This window comes from Hyalella azteca, unplaced genomic scaffold (genome assembly GCF_000764305.2).
Source record: "Hyalella azteca isolate HAZT.00-mixed unplaced genomic scaffold, Hazt_2.0.2 contig13181, whole genome shotgun sequence".
Lineage (NCBI taxonomy): Eukaryota > Metazoa > Arthropoda > Malacostraca > Amphipoda > Hyalellidae > Hyalella > Hyalella azteca.
The window spans coordinates 149,545-173,917 of record NW_025943110.1 but is presented as its reverse complement, the minus strand read 5'-3'; the positions used below and the strand labels follow the sequence as shown (position 1 = coordinate 173,917).

The 24,373-nt window shown below is 34.3% G+C and overlaps 1 protein-coding gene across 2 annotated transcripts in view; it reads left to right on the top strand.

Moving 5' to 3' along the window:
• The first annotated feature begins 3,122 nt into the window (after positions 1 to 3,122).
• The window catches only part of LOC108681005 (transcription factor gaf1-like), a 36,979-nt gene continuing 15,728 nt past the window's right edge, over positions 3,123 to 24,373 (top strand). For both annotated transcript variants that reach the window (XM_047883528.1, XM_018169939.2), the window contains exons 1-3: positions 3,123 to 3,272; positions 9,324 to 10,749; positions 20,549 to 21,456. In XM_047883528.1, the coding sequence (XP_047739484.1) occupies positions 9,655 to 10,749; positions 20,549 to 21,456 (2,003 nt within the window). In that variant the 5' untranslated portion in view covers positions 3,123 to 3,272; positions 9,324 to 9,654. The remainder of the gene's footprint in view (positions 3,273 to 9,323; positions 10,750 to 20,548; positions 21,457 to 24,373) is intronic.

Here is a 24,373-nt window from a genome sequence, read left to right as displayed (position 1 = left end):
ACGCAAGATACCAAAATCTTGCCACCCACAAAAGAGGCGATATTGACTGAATTACAATTTGATACTAGAAATCTTTATCACCATCTGATAATAATTCCTGACATAATTCCTTGCGGTAAAAATCGTGGTAATGCGTGAGGTGGAGGTAATAGTTTTTTTGCTGATGGATAAAAAGAAAAAAAATTATTTATTTAGTAATGACACAAAGAAACAGAAACTCAATGATTTATTTTAGAGATGGGACGATGAAACAGAAAATCAATGATTTATTTTAGTGATGAAAGGAAGAAACAGAAAATCAATGATTTATTTTAGTGATGAAAGGAAGAAACAGAAAATCAATGATTTTTTAGTGATGAGACGAAGAAACAGAAACTCAATGATTTATTTTAGTGATGAGACGAAGAAACAGAAAATCAATGATTTATTTTAGTGATGAACGAAGAAACAGAAAATCAATGATTTATTTTAGTGATGAAACGAAGAAACAGAAAATCAATGATTTATTTTAGTCATGAAACGAAGAAACAGAAACTCAATAATTTATTTTAGTAATGGGACAAAAGCCTGATGATTCCGAACACGCCACCTGATGTACTTCAGAAGATAATAATTGGAGCTCAGGCTGGGAAATTAATTAATGCAAATAAAATCGAAATACACCTACAATAATTCTTGTATTGCGAATGATTAATTTACATAAAGCTGTTTAAATTAGATTTCTCATAATATTCAAATGAAATTCACAGTAATGGCTGATACTACATAAAACGTTATAAAGTTTATAAAAACAAGTTTGATATTAACTGTATTATAAAGTTTGATATTAACTGTATCCAAACTTAGTTATTGAGAAATCAGACATCGACATTTCCAGGACATCGACATTTCCACATTTTTGTAACAAATTAATGCTCGAGGCATTACGGCAAAACAACATAGCAACTAATTTCTAATTATCATATTTTTATAAATGATCATGGTTGCATTCATTGCAGCCTTCAGACTTTTATTGCTTGGTTTTATTTTAAAAACATCATGTCTGAGCGGTTACGTTTTTCTGTATTTAGGTTATTTTATGCCCTTCATGTCAGTGCAGGAGGTCCAATAAGTGTAGGCGGCTATAATTGGTGTCTGGATATGATGGCATTCAGATAAAATATTAATTGTTCTTTGGTCCATTTGATTCTGTTCAATTGTCGTGGTTATCGGAGCCCGTTTACGTATTGTTAAGATTTTAATAAATTGACCGAAAATTATGTCACTGATAAGAAAAATCCAAATGCGACGACTTAGGACACGTAATGGCATATTAAGTAATTCATTTTTAATAAGATTTAAAACTTTAATATCAGTGAACTCGGTTGTGAGGAAATTATGGTTCAGAGGGGAGATTCATCAACAATAATAATATAAGTTGTCATGTTTAATAAGTTATGAAACGATGGAGTTTAATTCTTTACTTTGCAGTTTTTTCGTAAGATTGTTTTTCGGGAAGCTCGTATACATATTTTTTCCCCCTTACCAACGATTTGTAAGGTAATTGCCACGGCAGACTTGCGACTCAAGTAGACGATGTAATAGTGATGTTTGATTATCCACTGTATTCACTGCGTAACGAAAGCCTAATTTACGTCAATTATACATCACTGAAGAACTTTCACCGTCAAGTGAAAACGTTGAAACTGGAACGCGAATTTGCAATCGTAGAATTTCAACCGCAAGATCATTCACCAGAAAATTTATTATGCGGACAATACGATTGCAATATATTTTGAAATTGTAACAAAAAATCATTTAAATTCAACAGCTCCCGGAAACGTTAGCGTTGTTTCTATTGGCTAGGGTCATGTTAGGAAGAGTTTGAAGCCGAACGAAATGTGAACGCCTGGTGCCGAGGTGCTTTTTCCCGGCCAGAGAACAAACGAGAATGAATAGGCTTTCACTTCAATTGAAACGTGAATACGTTTCACGTATTCACGTTTTAAACGTACGCTTAAAATTTTAAATAACAAGTATGAAACGTACGTATAAAACGTTTCGTGAAAACGTTAGATGGTAAAATAATTAGATTTCAAGCTGATTTCAGTTTCACGCCCCAACTTTAAATATCAATTACAAATCGTTTGTATTTATTTTAAAGTTTTTACTTAGGTCCTTGGTCCCGACATAGGTGTCTTAGAACTCTGACTTTAAAATAATATTCGAGTTGTACCGGCATTTATACACATTAAAAAAAACAGTATATCCGGGACTAAATTAGGCATTACTTGGAACAGGTTTTTAATTTTTGAAAGTGAAGTTATGAGATATAGATAAATGGAGGAGACTAAAGTGAAGAATCTCAAAACGATTTATTGCTTGGTTTGTTTATCTTTTATTTAATAATAACAAAATTATATATAGCTTTAAATTAAAAAATCAGAATTAATGAGATTTCAGAACCAACTGTACATTTTAACGGATCAATCAACACGGGCTTAGTTGGAAATTATCAATTGAATAATTAATAATCGGATCCTCAACTTTATTACAAGGATTAATAAAAACATATTAATTGCCCCGGGCGGCTGTCATGCTCTAAGTTCTCCAATGTTTATTACAATATATATTTTTTAAAAATAAAAATTAAATTACATTTTTTATTTTCTGCTATTGGATGTACTCGATTAAAAGTCGGTCGGGATTTTGATGTTTACGCTTCATGTATACATCATGTATAAAATATACAATTCAAATGTTAAATTGAAAAAAATTTCTCAGCTACGTTTCCAGCATGCACGTGTTCATGTTTCCTCCAATTTTCTTCGGTCGAGTGTTAATATAATAGTGTAATATAGTGTAATATAAAGTAATAAAATAGTGTTTCTCATAAAACTAACTTTCTAAAAAATATGCACAGAAAAGCAATTTGAACAGCCAGAAAGGTAACATGAATGGATGGAGATGCTATCAGGTTGTGGGTAGGATCTAACCACTAGGGAGCCTCAACACTTACCGTATATAAGACTGTACCCAAGACTATATAAGACTGTACCCAAGACTATATAAGACTGTACCCAAGACTATATAAGACTGTACCCAAGACGAGCATAACTCATTTGTCGTCCGACAATCGCAAGTGACACAGCGATAGCCGAGCTAGCTTAAAGTGGTTCAAAATATTGAATTTTCTTACAGTGGATCTTCCAAAAAGTGACGCATTTTTAGGAATAAATGTAATTTGTGAGGCATTATACAGTTTTGATAATACTTTTTGCACCAGCCTTCAGGTGAGTGAAATCAAATTTAAATCATATACGCCATTTTGCTATGGAATTTTTCAAGATTTCACCGTGTGTCTTCTATGTTAATCAAATGTGATTTGAAATTCCCTCACGCAATAGCAGTAAAATTTGTCACGCAATTTATTGTAAGTTTTCATATGATGCCAATGATGATTAATCGATATTGAAAACGAGTATTTATATCATAATAAAGTAAAAAGACCTTTTAATCTTCAAGTTAAAACATTGTAAATATAAATTTTCAATTTTTATTTTTTAATTCATAACTGTTAAAGATTACGAAACCACGCTAGAAATATATTACATACTTGAATATTTGAATATTTCTTAGCCATGCAACAAAAATATTTTTTTCGAGATTCTATATAGTCCTAGCAATGTCTTTTCCAACTACAAAAATTACGCACTAGTTGAATTTTAAATTAATTCGAATATTTACTGCCTAATAAATCTCCTAATGCGATGTAGGGATAAGAGTAACTCGTGATTTAAAATCTTCAATACAAATAAACCAATTATTCTGTACGATTTTTCCATGCACCGTAGGAAGTTTCTCAAAACTAACATTAAAATCACTTAAGTTTGATATCAGCTTGCAAAAGTTGATTGATTGAGCCGTTATTTTAATACCATGCATTTATAATAAGTACTTCATTGTATACACCTTAAATGCTAAGGAAATGAGAAGCTGAATTGCACCACAAATGACTTCTGGCCCTCAATTAAAGCACATAATTTTTCATTTCGTTCATTTGTTTGTTACAGAAGCATGTATGACACATGTATATGATAAACTAAATAGGAAAGCATCTGCACATTTCAATATAATTTACTTTGTGTAATGAACGCCGTCATTAAAATTTCGTACAATATCGTTGAATATCTTGATTGTGACATGCCTCAACATCTCTGCCAGCCAAACTTATGTGTAACGAGTGCCGGGACATTATTTCATCATATGATTTCTGTTATGATAGAAAATTTTAAAGCATGAGCTTACCAAAATGAATAGGCAGGACAATATTTGGCGAATTAAGTCGCTCAGAATACTTGTATTTACAAGTATCACTAGTCTGCTTAAATTTCAAATTTAACAAGAATTCGAAAGAATAGAAAACGCAGAGCAAATTTATCATATATTCGACAAATTTTTACTGAAAATTATGAAGATAGGCTATAGTAGGCTTATAGACAATCAACTAAACAAGAACATGATCATTTGCGTCGGCATAGATTAAGAAACGGTCGCATGTATCTTTTTGAGGTTTGGTCTTCGACTCCGACTTTCAGACCTACATAAATTAATGGTGATCATTGTAACTGTCTCTAAATTAATGCACAGTTAGTTCTCAAATCGCAAAGGTGGAATATCAAAAAATTAAAAACAAACTAGCAGAAAACAAGCAACACGCCAACGCTAAAGTGCATGTATGAGCTCAGTTGCCGCTATGGAAACTGAAGAGTGGACTAGAGGATGATGAGTGGGAGTGGTGATGTTAAACGGGCACGACGATGATGGTATCGTGATGTTCAGTGGGCAAGGCAATGATTAGTGGGGCTACTCGATGATGAGTCGATAAGAAGTTGCTGAGTGGACAGTATGCGATGATGAGACGCAAGAGTGAGAAAGACGATGAACAGTGAAAAAACGATGTTGAGAAAGACGATGAAGTGTAGAAAGACCGTGATGAGTTTGTTAGACGATGATGAGTGGGTAAGACGGCAATGAGTGGGTAAGACGATGATGAGTGGGCTAGACGATGATGAGTGGGCAAGGCGACTCATAGCTACACTCACAGCGTTCGTCTCAATCTAACAAAGCCGTTAACGCGTCCGGCTGAGAAGCGTGCAAAGCGGACATGCCAGTCAAGTGCAAACTTGGGATTTACTTAACTTTATTTAATGAGTTTTGTTATTATTGTGTAGTTGTTATTCTAAAGTGACAATAAATATTGTTATTGTGTAGTTGTCATTCTAAAGTGACAATAAATATTGTTATTGTGTAGTTGTTCTAAACTGACAATTATTATTGTTATTGTGTAGTTGTTATTCTAAAGTGACAGTTATTATTGTTATTGTGTAGTTGTAATTCTAAAGTGACAATTATTATTGTTATTGTTTGGTTGTAATTCTAAAGTGACAATAAGTATTGTTATTGTGGAGTTGTTATTCTAAAGAAACAGCCGATGTCCTCGAACACGTTCTCAGAAAACCATCGATCTACATGCACCAAGACTCATATATTATAGGTCGCTGACTGGACTAACCCGATTTGTTCAACACTAGTTAAAATTTGACCCTAAATCATCTATTGATTTAACGACAAGATATTCGCACCGCAAACGGTGAAAAATTTAAAATTTAATCCTAAAAAGTTAGAATGGCCATAGACTTAATTTTATATTACATTTTGATACTCGACTAGACATTCCAAATTATTTTCAACAGTATTATCTTGACTCTTTTTCATATATCAAAGTTTTGGGGTGGCGTTTCTCCAGATTTATCGCGTAATAAAAATATTACGAAATTACTCGTTTTGACTCACACAATCTTGAATGATCCATAGTTTCGGTTTATGCTGGTTGTTAATATTGATTGAAATACAAGAAACCCTCTGATGAAATATTTGCTTGAATTAGCATGCATTTACAATTAGATGAGAGCTGAATCAATCAGTCTTCGCCGTAAGAAACAGAGCGATTTTGTATCAAGCAATATAGTTAAACTTTCCTGCGACTCTAGCCTCTTCTCTCAATATCGTGTTCAACCAATGACTAAGAAGTTTGCAAATTACGAACGCAAGTTACGCAGTCTCACGTTTCATGACAAGAGAACACAGTGCGCAGTTGATATTTATTAACGTCCTAATATCTTAAGATTTAAGTTGCCACTTCCGACGCCATTATGAGAACACTTCAATCTTTACTCTCATCTGACGTTATTCGTACTCAAGAACTTTGTGTTAACTTATTTTATTATTATGTATTGGTTATTTTGGATTTCGAACTGTGTTATTGAGGACAAAATCGTTAATCGACGTTTATAGTATTCACCATAGTAATCATCATTACCGTAATTTTTATGGTAATTGCGGTAAGGCAATTTTAATTGTATAAGAGTGGCAAAGTACTAAAAAAAGTTACGAAAGAAACGCAAAAATGTTCTCAGTAAACATATGAAAGATAAGACCGTGGTGATAATCATAGTTATAATGTTAATCGAAAATTCATGTAAATTTTCACGGGAATTGAGAACCCTACGAGATGTTCATGGTAGTGAAGAAAAACTATGGCAATATTCTAGGTAATAGCATGTCCATGGTAATGCTCATGGTATTAGCATGTCCGTGACAATAGTAATCACAAACTGTGGTAATGCTCTAGGCTTGACAGGCGCTTGGCAGATCGCTATAGAGAAAGATATTTAGACCCAAATGGAGGTAGAGACCAGAATTTACCAGAAAAGTTAATAATAAATATAAATAATTGCAATAATCAACTATTGCAATGTTAATTAATTCGAAATTGAATCAACTTAAAAATAAAAATATGCTGGATTTTCGTCTGGGTAATTGGAGCATGATGAAAAATTAAAATTTTTGTTCGATAACTAAAGGTCTGACTATTAATTTGTTGAGTATTGAAGTTGAGTGAAGTTGAGTATTTAATCGAATGGGAACATTGGCCCAAAAAATATATTGAACTATATTCATGATTTGAACATTTCAAATCATGAATGATACAAGGAAAATCTATTTAAATTATTCATTAAAAACGCGCCAACGCATGGCAAGTGAAACTACTGTTGACAAAATAGGTGTAAGAAATTATTATATATTTATATTTCTTCATATTATAGCGAAGAGAAGTACGTCGCACTTAGTATGACACCACACGAAAGTCATGCCGAGTATCCCGATATGAGCCTGCGAATAAATCCCGATTCGTCCTGAAACATTTTTATGGTTCATGAAAGGTAAATAAAAAGTTATTGATGTAATTAACAAATGTTGAAAAGTTTTGAATTACCATATGATTTAAAACGTTTTTAGTATGAAGTTTGGCACATTCACTGTGTTTCAAAAAAGAAACAGAAATAAGTTAATCAAATTTCGAAGGATGTCTGACAATCGTGCTGCATGCTGCTAAATAATCAATAATTTCGGTAAAAGTACTTCTCTCTAGCTAGAAACGGTCCGATATGCGCTCATTTTACGGAAATTCATATTAAAAATGGTAATATTTGTATTCAAATGTTTATATGTTGTTAATTCGGGAAATAGTCTATTCTTTAGCATTGATATTTATTTTTATTTATCAGTTAAATGAATACTTATTAAGGCTCACTATTTACTTTCGATTGGTAACCCCTTTGCAGTAGGCGTTATTTATCATTTAAAACTCATCCTGAAGTTGCAAGTAAAAGCAAAGTTTCCTCAACTATAGGAGCTGTTGAGGAACTTATCTGCTTGCACCGCGATTCTTTACTACTGGAAAAGAGATTGCTGGATAGTATTGAGTTGATTTTTTTGCATGGTAAATTTATCTACTTTAAATTTATTGAAAGAAACGAAAAAGCTGAAAACCTTTAATGGCAGCCATTAAAATCTTCTGAAGAATATAACTAGATCAACGAATATAATTTTATACAATATCAACATGTGCGATAAAATGAAACTTAATGCACAAATTATCAGGACATAGCTGATATTTCAACTTTCACAATCTAGGCAAGGCTGAAGGGTGATAAGAAGTGCGTATGGCATGAATGGAGGTGTACGTTTGTTCGATAAGTCTTACTACGCATACTTATCTCTTGTTTTGCTTATAATTGTCAAAACACGCAGGCTTCCGTCCAGGATTTCATTCAAAAATCAGGAGCTGGGCATAAAAAGTCATTCACTGAATCAAAAATTGGAAAAAGGGGAAGAATTCAAAAGTATAAAGATTCTTAAATTTTAAATCCTTAGTTTCTTAGAAGATACTAAGTAGATGCTTCGATTACTTTTGGGGCGATGTTTATCCCGTAATTCTCAAAACTTAGTTTGATGGAACTTCATTGTGATTTTATACGTTTCAACATCATTTGTTACTCTTATGATTAAATGAAATGCGAAAATTAGGTATTCATTCAATTTCTAAACTCCCTATCTTGTACACTGTATTCCTATCAGCGGAAAACAGCCTGAAATTTTTTACGCAGATTATGGGGGCTATTCTTAATTATTTACGTTTAGCGCATAGGATTGTCTTTAATCACGTAGAATTTTGTACTAATCAATAATTTCACACCGATATTGTAAAAAAATTGTCTATATTATAACAAGATCTCAATTTAATTCCTTTAACGGGCATGAAAATGGACGTAAGAAAATAAAGGTAATAAGAATAAAGTCACCGGAGATATCAATGTGCGCNAAGAAAATAAAGGTAATACGAATAAAGTCACCGGAGATATCAATGTGCGCAGCGCAGGATGGGAATACACCATCTATACTCACGGGATAACCAGATTGCGAGAGCATCCTAGAGCCTACTGATTCTGCTGCTTATGAAAGAATTTGCAAGGCATTCATGAATTGTGAATCCATAAAGAAGAATTATTTTTCTTCATCATCGTCATAAAGTATACATTAAAAATAATTCAGAAATGAAGTTTACCCATATTGATTTTTAATTTGAGGGATTAGAATTGGTATTATTATTGAATAGTAAACTTATCGAGCATAACAGTGGAAGACGCAAATGCCTTCGATTTTGGTGAGTTAAAATTGTAAAGTCGAATTCGATATCATTACTAACTAATTTAAATTTACTACACGTTTAAAAAAATTTTTGGTTTTACACAATGTACGAAAAATTATACAAATAAAGCTGGCCACCGCATGCTGTTACTCCCGTGGTGCGTATTACGCTATTAAGTGGTTGGTGTTATTATATGTTGATGTTTGTGCGTAGTTAGATTATTTTGTATTCAATTACCTGATTCTTTTACAACTAATCTAATATGTGCATTCATTACCTTTTTTTGCAGCATTCACTCATTTTTGGATCCAAGCTGGAGCCAGTGAAGAAATATTTAGACATCTTACTCATATTTTGAATTTGAAACTATAGCGTTGAAGCAGTGTTATTATGCAATTTTGTGTGAAGCTCAGACAATCAAAATAAACTACCAAGAGGTAGTTAATGAGCCAAAACTTTGCAAAAATCAGAAGACCTTTTCATAAGTAAGTGGGGGGTAAATATCCTGCCTGCATTGTTATCTCGTATCAGAAATAGTTAGTGAGGGAATTCCAGCTTGTGTCTCCTGAAGATAAGGAAAAACAGTCAACCCCACGAGTCTGCCTGCCTCCCACACCACCATGCAGAACAGAACATCGCCCTCTCGCCGCAGTAATAGTCTGAATATGCAAGTGCAGATGAAACCTAGTGATGATTCTGCTCATGGCAGCTGTGTAGCTATACCAACCTCGACCCTCTTGAACCACTTCATCCCCACGTTTACTGGCGGCCAACAAATGGCAGTCGCCCTATCTTTGGCACTCCCTGAGAGATCGCAGTTGGACGGAGCAGCCGACAGTACCACGCTGACCCCCGAACTCACTCCTAAATCTGAGTCTATTTCACCGTCTCTTTTCCAAGGTAATCATGCTTATTCGCTCGGTCAAGAGAGCTCGGTTATATTTTCTCATGCCACACGGAAAAGTTTGTTAGATAAAAGCAGTGGTGGATCTTCCAACAACGGACGAGGTGTCATACGCAGTCGAAGCGATGATGATCCCTTGCAGAAAGCCGTGAACGTGATTTTGAATGGCAAAAGTGATGATTTATCCGAAAGTGTCCCGAGTGAAAATCGTGCGGGAAGTGAAAGTTGCAATAAAAAATTTGCTCATGATGTTTCTTTGCCTCTCTCATTGAATTCTGTGACTTCGAAATCATTTAACGGCCGAGGGAATATTTCTACCAGTGTTCCGTGTAGCAACGATGTCTCTGTAGACCAAAGACCCAGCATTTCTTATACAAAAATCACTAGAGTACCTCAGCCTTTGAAACCAATAAACTTGCGTTTAAATCCACTGATTAGAAGTGCAATTTCTCCTGTAGTGACTTCACCTTTCAACATTTCTTCCTCCTACTCTCCAATATCACCTTCTATTTCTACCGCACCTTCAGCTGCAGATATTTCAGGTGCTACATCGGAAACTGGTTCAGTTTTCACTTTTGAATCCGCGGATGATCGTCAAAATTTCACATTGAATCAACTTACGAAGCCTGCGTCTCCCGAGTCTGAAAGCATCGCACGGGAACTAAAGGAACTTCAACAGAGAAGTGGCTTGGCAGTTTCCGTGAATTACCAGTCAAGCGAATCAGAAATAACTCCAGACTGCACAGCTGACAGTTCAGTGCTCAATGCTGAACATTCGCCAGGAAAAAGCTCAGCATTGCACCAAAACCAGGTAAGAAATTGACCAATAGTAATTTTATTTATTATTTTATTATACATTTATATCAACAGGATACCATCTGCAGGATATAATCCTTGGCTGTCTTGGTCTAATTTTTGTTGTTTAGACGTTTTTAATTTATTTAATCCTCCTTTGAAATCATAATTGTTTAGGTAAGGGATTTCGCTTGAAAGTTTCTTATATTGAATTAATCTAACAGTTGAAATTGCGATAATATCTATTCATGGGGAGAACTCGGCGTCACGAATTCATCCCTCCAACAAAGGTAATAAATTTAAAATTTTTCTATACTTTATTAGTTTCGTGCTAAATACTGAAAGCAATATGAGAAACAATTTTTGCCATAAAATTTGATTAAAGAAAATTTAAATGAATGGAGAAGACCGGGATATGAAAGAATATTTGTGGATAATATAATCTCATAAAGGTAGCTTGGTTTGACAGAAACATGTCTGTCTTAAATTAAAGCAGTTACCAACTTCTAATTCAAGTCATCACGAACATTATTGCCCCTTACAATTGTTTCTTTCTAATTAACATCAGAGGCAAATTTTCGAATTTTATTCAGTAGACAGAGTAGCGACATTCTCATTCTCTTTCTAAAATAAAATAAAAATCGAAAAAAATTCTGCATATTATTGCAAATTTATATCTAGTACTAAAGTTAAATAAATTGTTCACGAATAGTTACCATAGCTATTTAGGTATACCCGCAGCAATACTGTACTGGCAACGTAGTGTACAATAAAACTTAACTGAAGTCAGACTCATTAATACAGTAGACTTTTGGGATACTTTTTTAAAATCCCTCAAAGCTTCTCATAGGCACAATATTATTATTCTCTTAACAATCGAACAATAATAATCATGGTTGGGTCCATTCAATGAATATTTAAATTAAACTTCTAGTTACCTTCCGCCATTTAGCCAATGACCGGAAAGAAATTTTTGAATGAAACGGATGAAAAAAGTGTAAAAATAATCGAACTTCATAAACGAAAATACAAAAATATACATGGATTGGCGTTCTCTTAGGCGATGCCCTAATTTCGGAGCCTTTTCTGAAATTCACAAGTAAACAACAATTTATAGCTAGTAATACCTAACCAACAGAGGCGGAATATGGAATTGAATACAATACAAATGTATTGTGTGTAGAGTACATTTAATGATAACTTCATAAGCAGAATTGAAATTGCATGCGCATGATTAATGAAAATATAAACTGAAATAATAATGATGAAAAGACAACAATAAACTCCGTGGTGGATCACAAATCAATGAATATATGTACGGTGAATGTCTCAACGAGATCACGTCAAAGGTGATTTAAAACTAAAATTATCAATTGCCAGTATTTTATTCTGTATGATCGCATGTAAAAATTTGGACAAAATCCCCTAATCATTATTCATGAAAAGATTTATCTACACACACAATATCTATCACACATATTGCTTTGAAAAGCTAATAGAATCTTGAAACCGTATCACTAATATATATCCTGCTCTCATCTCCAAACCGTATGCATTTTAATTGCCGAAATACTCCAGTTGAATTGTCCATTGGACTCGCTTATATACTCGTAGCGGCTTATAATTAGACGTAGCGGCCTAATTAAGTGCACGTAGCAGCCAATTTCTAGTCTGTAATTGTTGTATTCATCCGGAAAATTTATCAGTGAGTTACTGGCAAAATTACGAACTCTGGATTATTGATTGATAGTTTGACCCCTGAAATGAATCTTCATCAATAGTGAGAAATCGTAGACATTCAGTGAAATACTCCACGAGAACAAACTCGTTTTCTTCAACAATAAGGACCGGCGAGGTGCAGATATGAGATGGTGCCCTGAAACCGACCGGGCAGCATCAGTTACAATTATGTTTTCATGACATTTGAATGCTCCAAAATTAACACTCAAATGTCGTTTTCGAGGCGAGCATCGAAAATAGAAGCGAAAATAATTTTTTTTTCATGGAATATGAACCAGGGTTTGTGAGAGAGAGTTCCCTGAAATTAATGTTTTTTTTTTTCAATTTTAAGAAACGGCAATAAAAAATATGTAAGAACAGTGTTTTTAAATTGTGCAGGCAATGTCTGCTTTTTCTCTCATGCTTGGGCTAAAAAATATTCTAAGAAAACTTTACTGATTCTCTATATACTTGTATTGAACAGTATTGCAATCATGTTATTTCACTCATACTTATATTCAACAATATTGGACTTATTCTTTATTTATTCAATCTAAGTTATTTTCGATCGTAAAGCAGTAATTTAGTAGAATTTAGCAGTAGAGCTTCTAATCTTGTAGTCGGGTGATCGACACATTCATCCATTTATTCATGATGAAAGCTATACTTCAGATAATTTGAGTTGATGTTATTCAGTTAATTTTTAAAAATCAGCCGGCAGTTAAAGTTGATTTTATTCAGTCAGCTATTCATTTAATCAGTAAAATTGAATCTTGTTTGAACGAGGGTCTTTCAATGACCTCAACTCGTCATGTTTGAGACATGATATACATATCTTACTCGACACTCTCATTGATACTTAAATAACGAATTGGCCTGAGACGACCGTGAGCGACGAGTGAAAAACAGCGAAAACATTTCCCTCTGACAGAACGATAACGAAAACGCAGCCTATTTGTACTGATAAGGCCTCTATTTTCTTAAGATAAGACTCAAGTACTAGTATTATGCAGCATTCAATGGACAGTTACTCAAAGACAAATGACAATCCTAATCCGTGCTCCGCCTTAAAAAGTAGAAGTTCCTTTTTTCTCTCACGGCAAAAAAGGTTCCTTGTAACACGGAATGATTAAATACTTGATGAGCATTATTCCATGAGACAATAAGAATAATTTTTTTAACGTGGCACGTACTTTTGAAATGTACATCTATACTCAATGTAATGTATACTATAATGTATAAATGTATACTCTACGAAATGTACATGCACGTACTCTACGTACCAATATATAGGGGACACTTTTATAACAAAATAATTGCAAAAAAGTACGAGAATTCGCGAAGATTTATTTGTGATTTATTATTTGATTTAAGTTATTGAGATACTTATTTCATATTTATCTAGATGAAGCAATAGGGCAAACAATACTACAGATGAATTCCGTTTGTTGTCATCAATTTCATCGTAATATGTGTTCCGATTTCATCAGTGGTTGTTTTCTTTCGAGTCTATTTTATATAATATATTTATTTGAACTTGGACATTCAGTATCGAAGACTAGATCTTCTGAACCAAATAATTCTGTAATTCTCAAGTACGGATCACTACGGGTCAGGGAAGTGTCTTTTATGGTATCTTTATTTAAACATAGAATTTTTTATCAAACCCAAAAATGATTTTTTATAAAAAATTAATGAAAAAGACTTCTTTGCCCAAAATTTTTATCCAGCCTACGAGGGATTTTTTATCAAAAAAATTTGATAAAAAGACTTTTTTATCCAAAAATTACAAAAAAGAGTACAACGATGCGCTAGAAAATAAATACAAATAAAGCCCCAATTAAAAAAAAAAATGAATCGCAATCCCTAAATTTCCAGGACAAACTACTGCAATTCTATCTGTCATGCACTCAGTCATAAACACGCTGGCGGTCCGTCGAAAATGACGCATTCTCATTCACCTCGGTACAAGGGTTGACGCTGTAATGCGACACTGGCATGCAGTGCGCAGTCCAGGGCATGGGGCGTGAGGCCTCTGAACGTCTCTTATCTAAAGGATCTGTCGACAGTTCATAAGGGTATCTAATTCAGCTCCTGTTGTTAGAGTCACCCTGCTCCCTGGGTCAGTCTTGTACAAGCGTGGCGAATGCTGATAACCTGCTAGCGTTACGAGTGTCCTCGCACTACAGTTTCGAAACGGCAGTTAAATTTGTTAATAATAATTGGGACGTTGAGCAAATAAATGGTGATAATAATGATAGAGGTTGTTTTTACATCTAATTGATGAGAGATATTGATTTTATTAAATGACAACAGCCTGTACGAATCGACTGTACATATCAGCTGAATCAATCGAAAAATAGTTCGATTGTTGGCCACGTGGGAAGTAATGCTTACGGTCATTACGGACATGTTGAGCTTCATAGACCAATCTTTCAATTGATGAAAGAAATCAAACCCGGCAACTGCATATTACCATCATACTTTATTATGTGGTTGCTGCTCACTTGCATGTGGAGAGTGAGTACTTAACTATCCATTCAGTCAATAATTGCTTTGGTGTTGTAGTTACAATAAACAGTTATATTGGTGGAAAGTATTTGATCGAAAAAAATTGATAAACTTGAGTAAGACATCATGCAATCAAAGATGAAATGAAGTTATAAAATTTTAGAAAATATTTTTATATCTTGACTTCATTAAAATTAAAACATGTCACTAGTATATTTTTTATTTGCGAATTTAAGTTGTACAGTTAATGATTGTCATTAGAAGCAATCATTTCATTTGAGAAAATTTATATTGCGGACGTAGAACATCGATAAATTCGATGTCTTTGAACTAAACTCACGCAAAATATACGATCGGTAATCTAATGTTTCCATCGAGCCGAGTCTGGATTAAAATTGCGTGTAAGTTGCCGGACTTTCAAATCGCACAAGCAAGTATTTTTCCGAATGATTTATTCAAGTCCTAAATTCTGTCTGAATAAATTATTTTAATCCATCGAGCCGAGTCTGGATTTAAATTGCGTGCAAGTTGCCGGACTTTCAAATCGCACAAGCAAGTATTTTTCCGAATAATTTATTCAAGTCCTAAATTTTGTCCGATCTTTTTCATTGAGATTTAAAAATTTGTCATACATTGTAATGTGAAAACCCACTTATGATTTCCCAAAACAATTTTTATCATCTAAATTAAATTGAATTATCATATAAAACTTAAAATGATTGAAAATCGCAGGTGAAGTTTTAACAAAGTTTATCTGCGTAACTTTCATTCGCCAGGTTAAGTGACACTAATTAATATGAACGAGACATTCTTTGATGAAATTAAGAACTGAAATTTATTTGATATATAAATGCACCAATAATTCTGCTTGAAATGGGATTGCTGATGGTAGCGAATATTAAATTGAGATTACCAAGATACTGCATTTCTCAGCCTCAGATAAAGCCAAACTTTTTACTACAGGTTATAACTTAATAAATAGGTAAAAAAGTTATTCGGCAGACATCAGAAGAACAGCGGCGATCATTAATCGTTCATATGAGGTCACGAATATGAGCTACGAATAAGACATGCTTAGACAGTTGGTAAAGACACATCTCGAGCAGCTGTTAAACAATAGACAAGAGGTCGCTGTAACCTGAAACTGGCGATAATGTTTCCTCAATTTTTGAGCATGAGACGGTATATTTTTTTCTTGAAGGGCCTATACTACGACAGAGACCATAAGTAACTTATATTTAACAGCCTGTGTTTTGCGACATAACAAAAGTGTTATGTTCACGAAAAAAAATTATATTTGTATAAGTAATTTTAATCAATGACACAGAATATTTTGAGGTATGAATTCATGTCAGTTATGTTGAAAAAAAACTTATAATCCATATGCTCAAAATTTGATTCCATGCCGTCTTCTCTATGAAATTTCATTCAAATCCGCGTTGACAGAAATTTCCGAAGTGATTAATGCTACAAAAAAATAAACAATTCGGAAACACTTCATGCCTAACACATACGAAACCAACTCAAGTATATCTAATAACAATTTTGTTATTAGATATACTTAGTCATACTGATTATGATTTAATGTATGCTGAAGTAAATTCTCCAGTTAATAATTATGATTGTTATTACTTTATGATATTATACTAAACAAGAGATAAACAATATTATAAGCAAGGCAGGAGGTTACGAAACTCCAATTTCATCCCAAATTCATCTCATACCAGAAATGCGATAGTGCTAGCTCCCTCCTACCCTTCGATAAATACCTCTCAATCATGAGTAATAAAACTTGAAACTAAAGATCAATTCAGTGAGTAGGCTTTCGATATCTCATTAATTTAAAATTTTAAGGTAAAATCTCAGCATAATTCCAGAAATGATTTCTTAGTTTCTATGGCAGAACTGTCGGCTCATCAACTGACATATAGAACGTGTTTGACCAAAAGCGCTATAAGCTCGGCTTAAAATAAAATCTAAAGATGGAAAAATGTCAAATTCAAGAAATTTATGATAAAATTCGTTTATGCCACCGAAAGTTTTAATTGTAAATAATGTGTAGAACTAAGAGGAAGCGCTAAGCTCTGATTAAAATAAACTCTAATGATGGAAAAATGTCAAAATCAAGAAATTTATGATAAAATTTGTTTATGCCACCGAAGGTTTTCATGGTAAATAATATGTAGAACTAAGAGGTTCACCATTCCTGAAGGGTGGCACCGCCCACTGTGTTTTCTGTCCTGATTTTGGGTTGGTGGTCATTTTGCCCTACCTCTGGTCTCGCCTACAGACCGTACGAGTCAACATACGCTGGTGCCTAAGTTTTCTATGCGCCGCAGCACTTGTTCTTTCACAGCCGCCTCAGAAGGTCGATAGCCAGGTTATCAGTTCGCGTTCTATCCGGATCGTTATTGCTGAAAGTGCGCATCCAATTCCGTGTTGATATCGCGAAGATATAAGCAAAAAACTTTCAGTACAATTTCAGATTTAAACAATTAATATATTTTAAAATTCACGGTAAAAGTTGCGGCATAAGTCAATTTTTAATGTGTTCAGATTCCAAATATTTGTCATTGGATTTGCTCATAGCTTCAGTTACTACTTGCGATTGTTGCTTATCGCGCTTGTGGAATCTTTAAACTCGGTACAAGCATCGGCTTGAGATGGTTTCAACTGGAATCCTAGGCCGCATGGCAGCGGTTTCCTACAGTTATGTAAGTATGCGTTACTGCTAAGTAGGAAATTTTCTCGTCTTCACCATGCTACTTGAACTCTCTGAATGTTATGACTTCCACTACCTAACTAACATCATGCTTACAGTACGCACTGCAATGTAGTGCAGCTTGGTCGTTTAGTCATATTTGATATGTCTTTTTTCTTTAGGAAAAATATCAGTGTTTCTTAAACTGAAACGATAAATCAATATTTTGACTTAAATCAAATTTATCTTATATGGGTGTCCGAAATTCTCGAACTCAGAAGGCTTAGGTTGAGTCGAAGTTTAATATGGTAGGTGAAATGTTTGCGTGATATTTTCAAAATCATTATTCTTTGGTGTCTAAAACTTTCTTCTTAGTGCCATAATATAAATTTTACAGATGAATAAAAAGAAAATTCAGTAAATAGCAATATTTTTTCTTAAATTAATCACTTATACGCATGACTTGTTAAGTTGTAAGGTTTTAATATTTAAAGTGTAACATAATTTTATTACTCGCCTGACATTTTTTGGGCAAGCAAGTGACGCTGCTGGATTCATATTGGGAAAAATAAAGCATAACATATTTCAGGAATTGGAATAAAAATTCCACCCAGGTCCATGAGCGATGCATAATCGTAAGCGGAAATAGTTCGGGATAATTTCACATATAGTCGGGGAAAAACCACTGGTATGATTCTTTGCATATTACGGCTTTGAAATTAATTCTTCTAGTTCGAATTTATAATTAGAAAGGTACAGCGCCAACGTTTTATGCTTAGGAACTTGATTTCCACAATTTGCCTAGCCTCAAATAGATATGTTTTCTTTACGTAAAACCCACGTCGGAGCACTTAAGTAACAACGAACGTAAATTAGTTTCTGAGATTTGTTTGTCTCAAATTCAGTACTGAAAGCAAATGTTACTTAAATGTGTGACATCAATTATTGTTACTCAATAATTAAGACGATTGAATTAAAAAGAAAAAGGTCTTTATTAGTATGAATTGAATGTATTAAGTCAATGGGACTATAAATTTGCAGTTTCTATATTTTTTATTGCACAAACATGAATCGATTCTTTTACCATAGCATAGCAATATTTTCAGTTATGGAAATCGCTACCTAATTCGAACAAAGTGTGGATAAAGTCCTAAAATTTGAACGCTTTCCTATGGCCTCACACGATTAAACGAACTTTGTAAGAAAATACTGTATTTTTAGTCAAACATTATGTACAATGACCGCTGGGTTTCTTATTACTCCACTGCATTCCGAATAGCTGGACTAAATAGGAATACTAGCCGAGCTATCTATGCATGGTGTCCGACTGTAGCACACGCGACACAGAAAAGTGCTAGCAACTACATATAAATAGACATATGAAATTTGTTCTCCCTATCTTTGGTACCAGACTATTATAGTAAATACCCGGTTGCAATAGCCCATCTTCGTACCTACCAGACGTAGTTTTGAAGCTAACACCTCATGTTTCTCTTCAATTGAACTCGTACAGAGCTGAACATTATGACACAATTACACAGACATGCATGTCTGTTTCCACTGTTCGACATTGAGCCTCAAATTTGCAGAGGCTTTGGTTATTTATTCTGCTGTGTTTCATAGCATTTGTTGAAATTATTGTTCCGAGAATTTTATGAACGCTGATTTAATTTGTATATTGCACGGACATGGTTTCTTCGTAAGTATGTTTCGTCATATGGCTTCCATTCCTCCTCAAAGTGTTACAGATGTTGGAATTTGATCAGGTTCATAAGACAGGCTGCAAATCAACACTCAACTTTTAGAGTCATTGAATGTTATTTTAGAGAGATGACAATTAACATTTCGACTTGGCCTTTTGAATATAAAGAAGACTTAATTGCTGCAGCCTCACGTAACTGTTGCTCGCGCGGATGTCTTGTGTAGATGTAGCTGATAATTAATCAAGAGTCAATATTTCATTCAAAAAAACTATTTATTACTTCTCAAGTTTTCAAATGTTTCATACAATCCATAGTGTTTTATCATATAAAATAATACTAAAACTTTTTTTCAATTAGGTATATTCTGTTTCCGCTTGATCAGAAGACTATATATTAGCTCATTTGAACTAATTTGTTGCCTAGCTGTTATTTTTCCGAATATTTCAAATTCTGTTGCAGTATTAATTGAAGAAACTGTGTCTTGCAGTATAATTTGAATGTTTCACGCTGATTAATCAATGAGTGTTTTTCCATAAAATGAAAGCGAAGAGTAGAAAGTTAAGCTCATTCGTTTCTGTTGCTTAGTGCAATTTATTTGGTGAGAAGCTGGAACTTATTTTGGCTGCTGTTGCTGCAAAATTTCTAAAATAATCAAAAAACGACGTAATACCAAAATCTGCGATTAATATATTTTCAAATCGCCAATTCGTTTACATCATACTTTTCTGCCTCGGTCTCTCTCTACCTCGGTCTGTCCAAATTAATAAAGAGAGAAAAAAAGGATTGAATATTATTCTCACATGAGGCTATTATTTGTCAAGACACATACTCGTCAAAACCATACGCCACGTGTAAGTTATGAACAAGTCTTCATAAGCGCACCTTCATGGACTTTTCGAATTTAATGTCTTGGTTCATGTATCGGTGCCATTTTTTTTGCGAATATCAAGCGAATTGGTGGGTTGTAAACGTAACTTCATCATCTTGCAATAGAAAGCATGTCAATCGGTTCTTATACATTTTTAAATGCTTTTTGTTCGACCTGAGAACATTGTGACCAGGATTAATTGCTTTTAAAGTAGCATAAACAACAATATTCGTGTTTCCTGGGAAATTTTTCCAGAAATTTCAAGGTTTAAATAAAAATTTTATGTTTTTTAAGTTTTTATTTTATATTTCAGGACCTGCTGCAAGACTACAGCTCGGAGAAATACGACTGCACCTCCAGTCAACTGCAGCTCCGCACAGCACAAACCTCCCCGGACGATTCCGCGATTTTCACCAGTGACGCCAGAAATTTTCCCTCTGATCTGAACAGTTCACCGTTTAATCAGTTGTTCGCGAATAATACAGTCACAGTTTCATCGAGCCAAGAAGCTACACCGTCCCCCATTGAAGGGGCTGGCGGATCAACAAGTGTTAGCCCCAACGACTCCCCATTGAACGCGGGGCCGGTCTCACCATCGCAATCAACCTCAACTTCCCAAAATTCCCACAACGTTTCCCCACACCACCACTTCTCGCCGCCATATCAAAACAGCAGAGAACCTTCGTTGAATTCCAATCTTTTGGTTCGTTCTATTTCATCCAATGCAGAGTTGTCTAGCTACTCAGCGCCACCTCAGTTCAGCCGATCTGAAGACTATTTTCACGAGAAAAATAGAACTAATGAGCAGTTTGGTGACGCTAGCGAAAAATATCCTGACTTTGTTTTAAATAAAGCGTATAACAGATGCCAGCCACCAGTCAATCCTACAAGTGGAGGGAAGATCATTAGTTTCGGAGTGAGTTCAGAAACTGAAGCTAATGCAAGCGGCCAATCTCTTCAGCAACTGAGAAATTTTGGCCGAAGTTTTTCGGTGCCCGTGACACATTCGACTGGACTCGTTCCTTCACAATACTCGTCGTTTAATCGTCCAGCGAACATAAATAGGTATAACTCAACCGATACTTCGTGTCAAGAACTGCAGGGTCAACAAGATTTTTCGATTCAACCTCATCGTCAACAAGGAGGCTTGCAGTCTGTCAATGCCCAGCCTAATAGCCCGTCGACCATGTTCATGCACGATAGCAACCAGTACGACATCAGGTAAGATAATATGTTTAAGTCTACAAAAGCCTATTCTTTCTAAATAAATCACGTTGTAACAATGTTAAATTAACATTATTCAACAAAAGAACATTTAATTAAATGTTGATACAACGTCTAATGTCTGGTGGGTTTTGATGAACAACGAGTTTCTACGACCATTTTTAGCGCATTTTCTCATTTATGGAAAAAATGCACAATTTTTCTCGCCCTGTCCGTCCGTCCGTCTGTCTGTCCGTCCGTGACTTCACGTTTTCGTCGACGATAAAATGCGCTCTCTGTCACTCACTGCCACTTTAATATACTGAGTTATATTTCTTAGATTTTACCCAAGGTCGTTTTCACAAAGCTTTTTTAAATACTTACGATTGAAATCCACTAAAATTTTGTACATTAATGGTCTCGTGTTTTTGCCCTTACATTAATTCTTACGTTTAGAATGTAATTCTTTGATAGATTGATGATAGATTAAAAATCTTAATGTTGATTGTAATCCTCTGGATAATTTTAACCTGCAAAGTTCATTTTTTCGGGCAACGAGCGTATAAGTTAGCCTTCATCAGGGGCTGAAAGTGACACAAAAAATTGCTATCAGCAGCAATCAGGAAAGTGTTCCGACAGTAGCTCCTCCTTATCTCTCAGACTGCACGCTATCATATGCGCGCTATTGGTCTTAATTTCGCATAAAACTGTATATGTAATCACATTACATAAAACAGTACATGTAATCCTATTATGTAAACCTTTGTAAGAATCAAATTATATTAAACTGCTTACGTAATCGTGTTCCATAAAACTGTATACGTAATCCTTTTACATAAATCTTTGTACGGAATCAAGTTAAATTAAACTGGGTTCGTAACCGAATCACACATCGAGCTGAATTACGTTAATTCAAATAAATACAACGTAGAGAACTTAAATATTATAACAAAGCTGTTTTTTCACACACATTTATTGCTTCGCCATAATAGCTTTACTGAATAAGCGAAATCGCATATATATTATTATCGCTAAAATTGTCAGAAACGGAAAATTTTTCGGGGGGTGAAAATTAACAGCTTGGAAAATCATCTAATTCTTCAATAATTCATAGATATTTCTTGGAAAAGCTGAGATTACATTATTTTGTCTCTTCAGTGAACAAAAATGCGAATAAAAACTTTACCGGGATCATTGATATTCAATTAGCAAAACTTGCTATTTTGCGCAACAAACGGTAGGGTTTTTGAATTTTTTTAAATTTTATCTGTGTTTTTGGTAGTTAAATTTTACATGTATTTATCCCTCTGCGCCAGATTTATATTTGTAAAAGATTGTGTCTCATTAATTTTCAATCTCACATGTTCTGTTAGACAGCACAGGCCCCCGTGTTCTGTTATCTTGTTATCTTGGTAATAGAGATATCAAGTGGTCATATCGGTGGTGATAACCGCTATCTCCTCCTTTAACTGTCCACTGTTGAACAAATCCTGCCTTGTTGGACGGACCATCATTAGCTTGTTTTAATTCTTTCCACTGATACGACAAGTGTCACGTCTGTAACGATTACGAGGTTTTTGCATATTACAACATCGTTACGATTTATCTTCTCAACTTATTTCGATTGGGTATGTATGTATCTGTTTGTTGGATTACACAAGGCTCAAAAGTTTGATCTGAAAAGTTAGCGGTTTCTTCAAATTTGTCCAAGGTTCACCTCGACGTGATATGATGAAATAATGTGGATTTTTGTGCTTTTTACGATTATATGAATAAATCATCGGCTAACTTGGTGAATTTCATGTATTCGCCTACACTGAACATACGAGTATGGAGTAAAGGATTTCATCTTTAACTAACTGCATGAATTTATACATTTCGTGTCCTGCTGTGTAATGATCGCCCACTATGATACTCCAATTCGGAGTTGGAAGGCGTAAATAATATTAGTATGACTATAACCGAGCCAGTTAGAGGGTTGTTGGAATTGAAATTTGCCTAGGAACGGTTATGCTAAACGTATTTGTTAGATTTTAAATGCGTGTATTCCCAGATAGAACGATGGCTAACAAAAAAAAAGATTTTTGGATATTGAATAACCCTCGAAAAGTCAAAATATCATAAATAGCGGGTTAAAATTAATATATAACTTATAAATATTCTTCATTTCATTTCTGAATGCAACAGCTGGAAATATCGTCTTCAAATTGGCTAATTTATTTGAAAATTGCAATGTCTGGCTTAGAAAAACTTCTGTGTTAATCTGCCCGTAATCATTTGCATTATTGCGAGTGTGATGGTAATCTGTGCGAAGTTGGGTATCTGCGATCAAAAGCTTTGTCAAGCACTACGATTATTTTATCGAACCAATAATCAACGTTGAAGACTCGCTACAGATCTGTTCGGTTTGATAGAATGACATCTGCGAGATGTTCTTCGCCGTCGATAACATGTCTTTATAACGACTTGTAGTGCGAGAGATCGATTACACTAATGTGTATATCAAGGGAAATGGCTCGTGCTGTTTTTGCAATAAGCTATTGTAAGTCTCCGAATCAATTTTGCCGTGTAATTTCAATTTGAAATTTCGTAACGAACACTTCAAGATGATTTATTTAAGCTAAAAAGTCTAAGACATAATTTTTTCGTTTGTTTTCATACGATTGAACTAGTAAACGTTGAAATTCCTCGACAAACAAGGTTCACGTTTCAATTGCAGCCGTTATTCAATTTTATTATATGCGGAGTTTTTTGCGGGATAGCATTTAGTATGATCTTATTTACGGAAATTAATGACAACGTATAGAGGCTTCCACTATCTACACCGTACATGTAGCATCTCTCAAACCATATTTGGTCCTTGCTCAACTGTTGGATAGCTCATGCATTATTATTGTTTGTGTGATTAACATTTTTAGGAAATTTTTATTCCTAG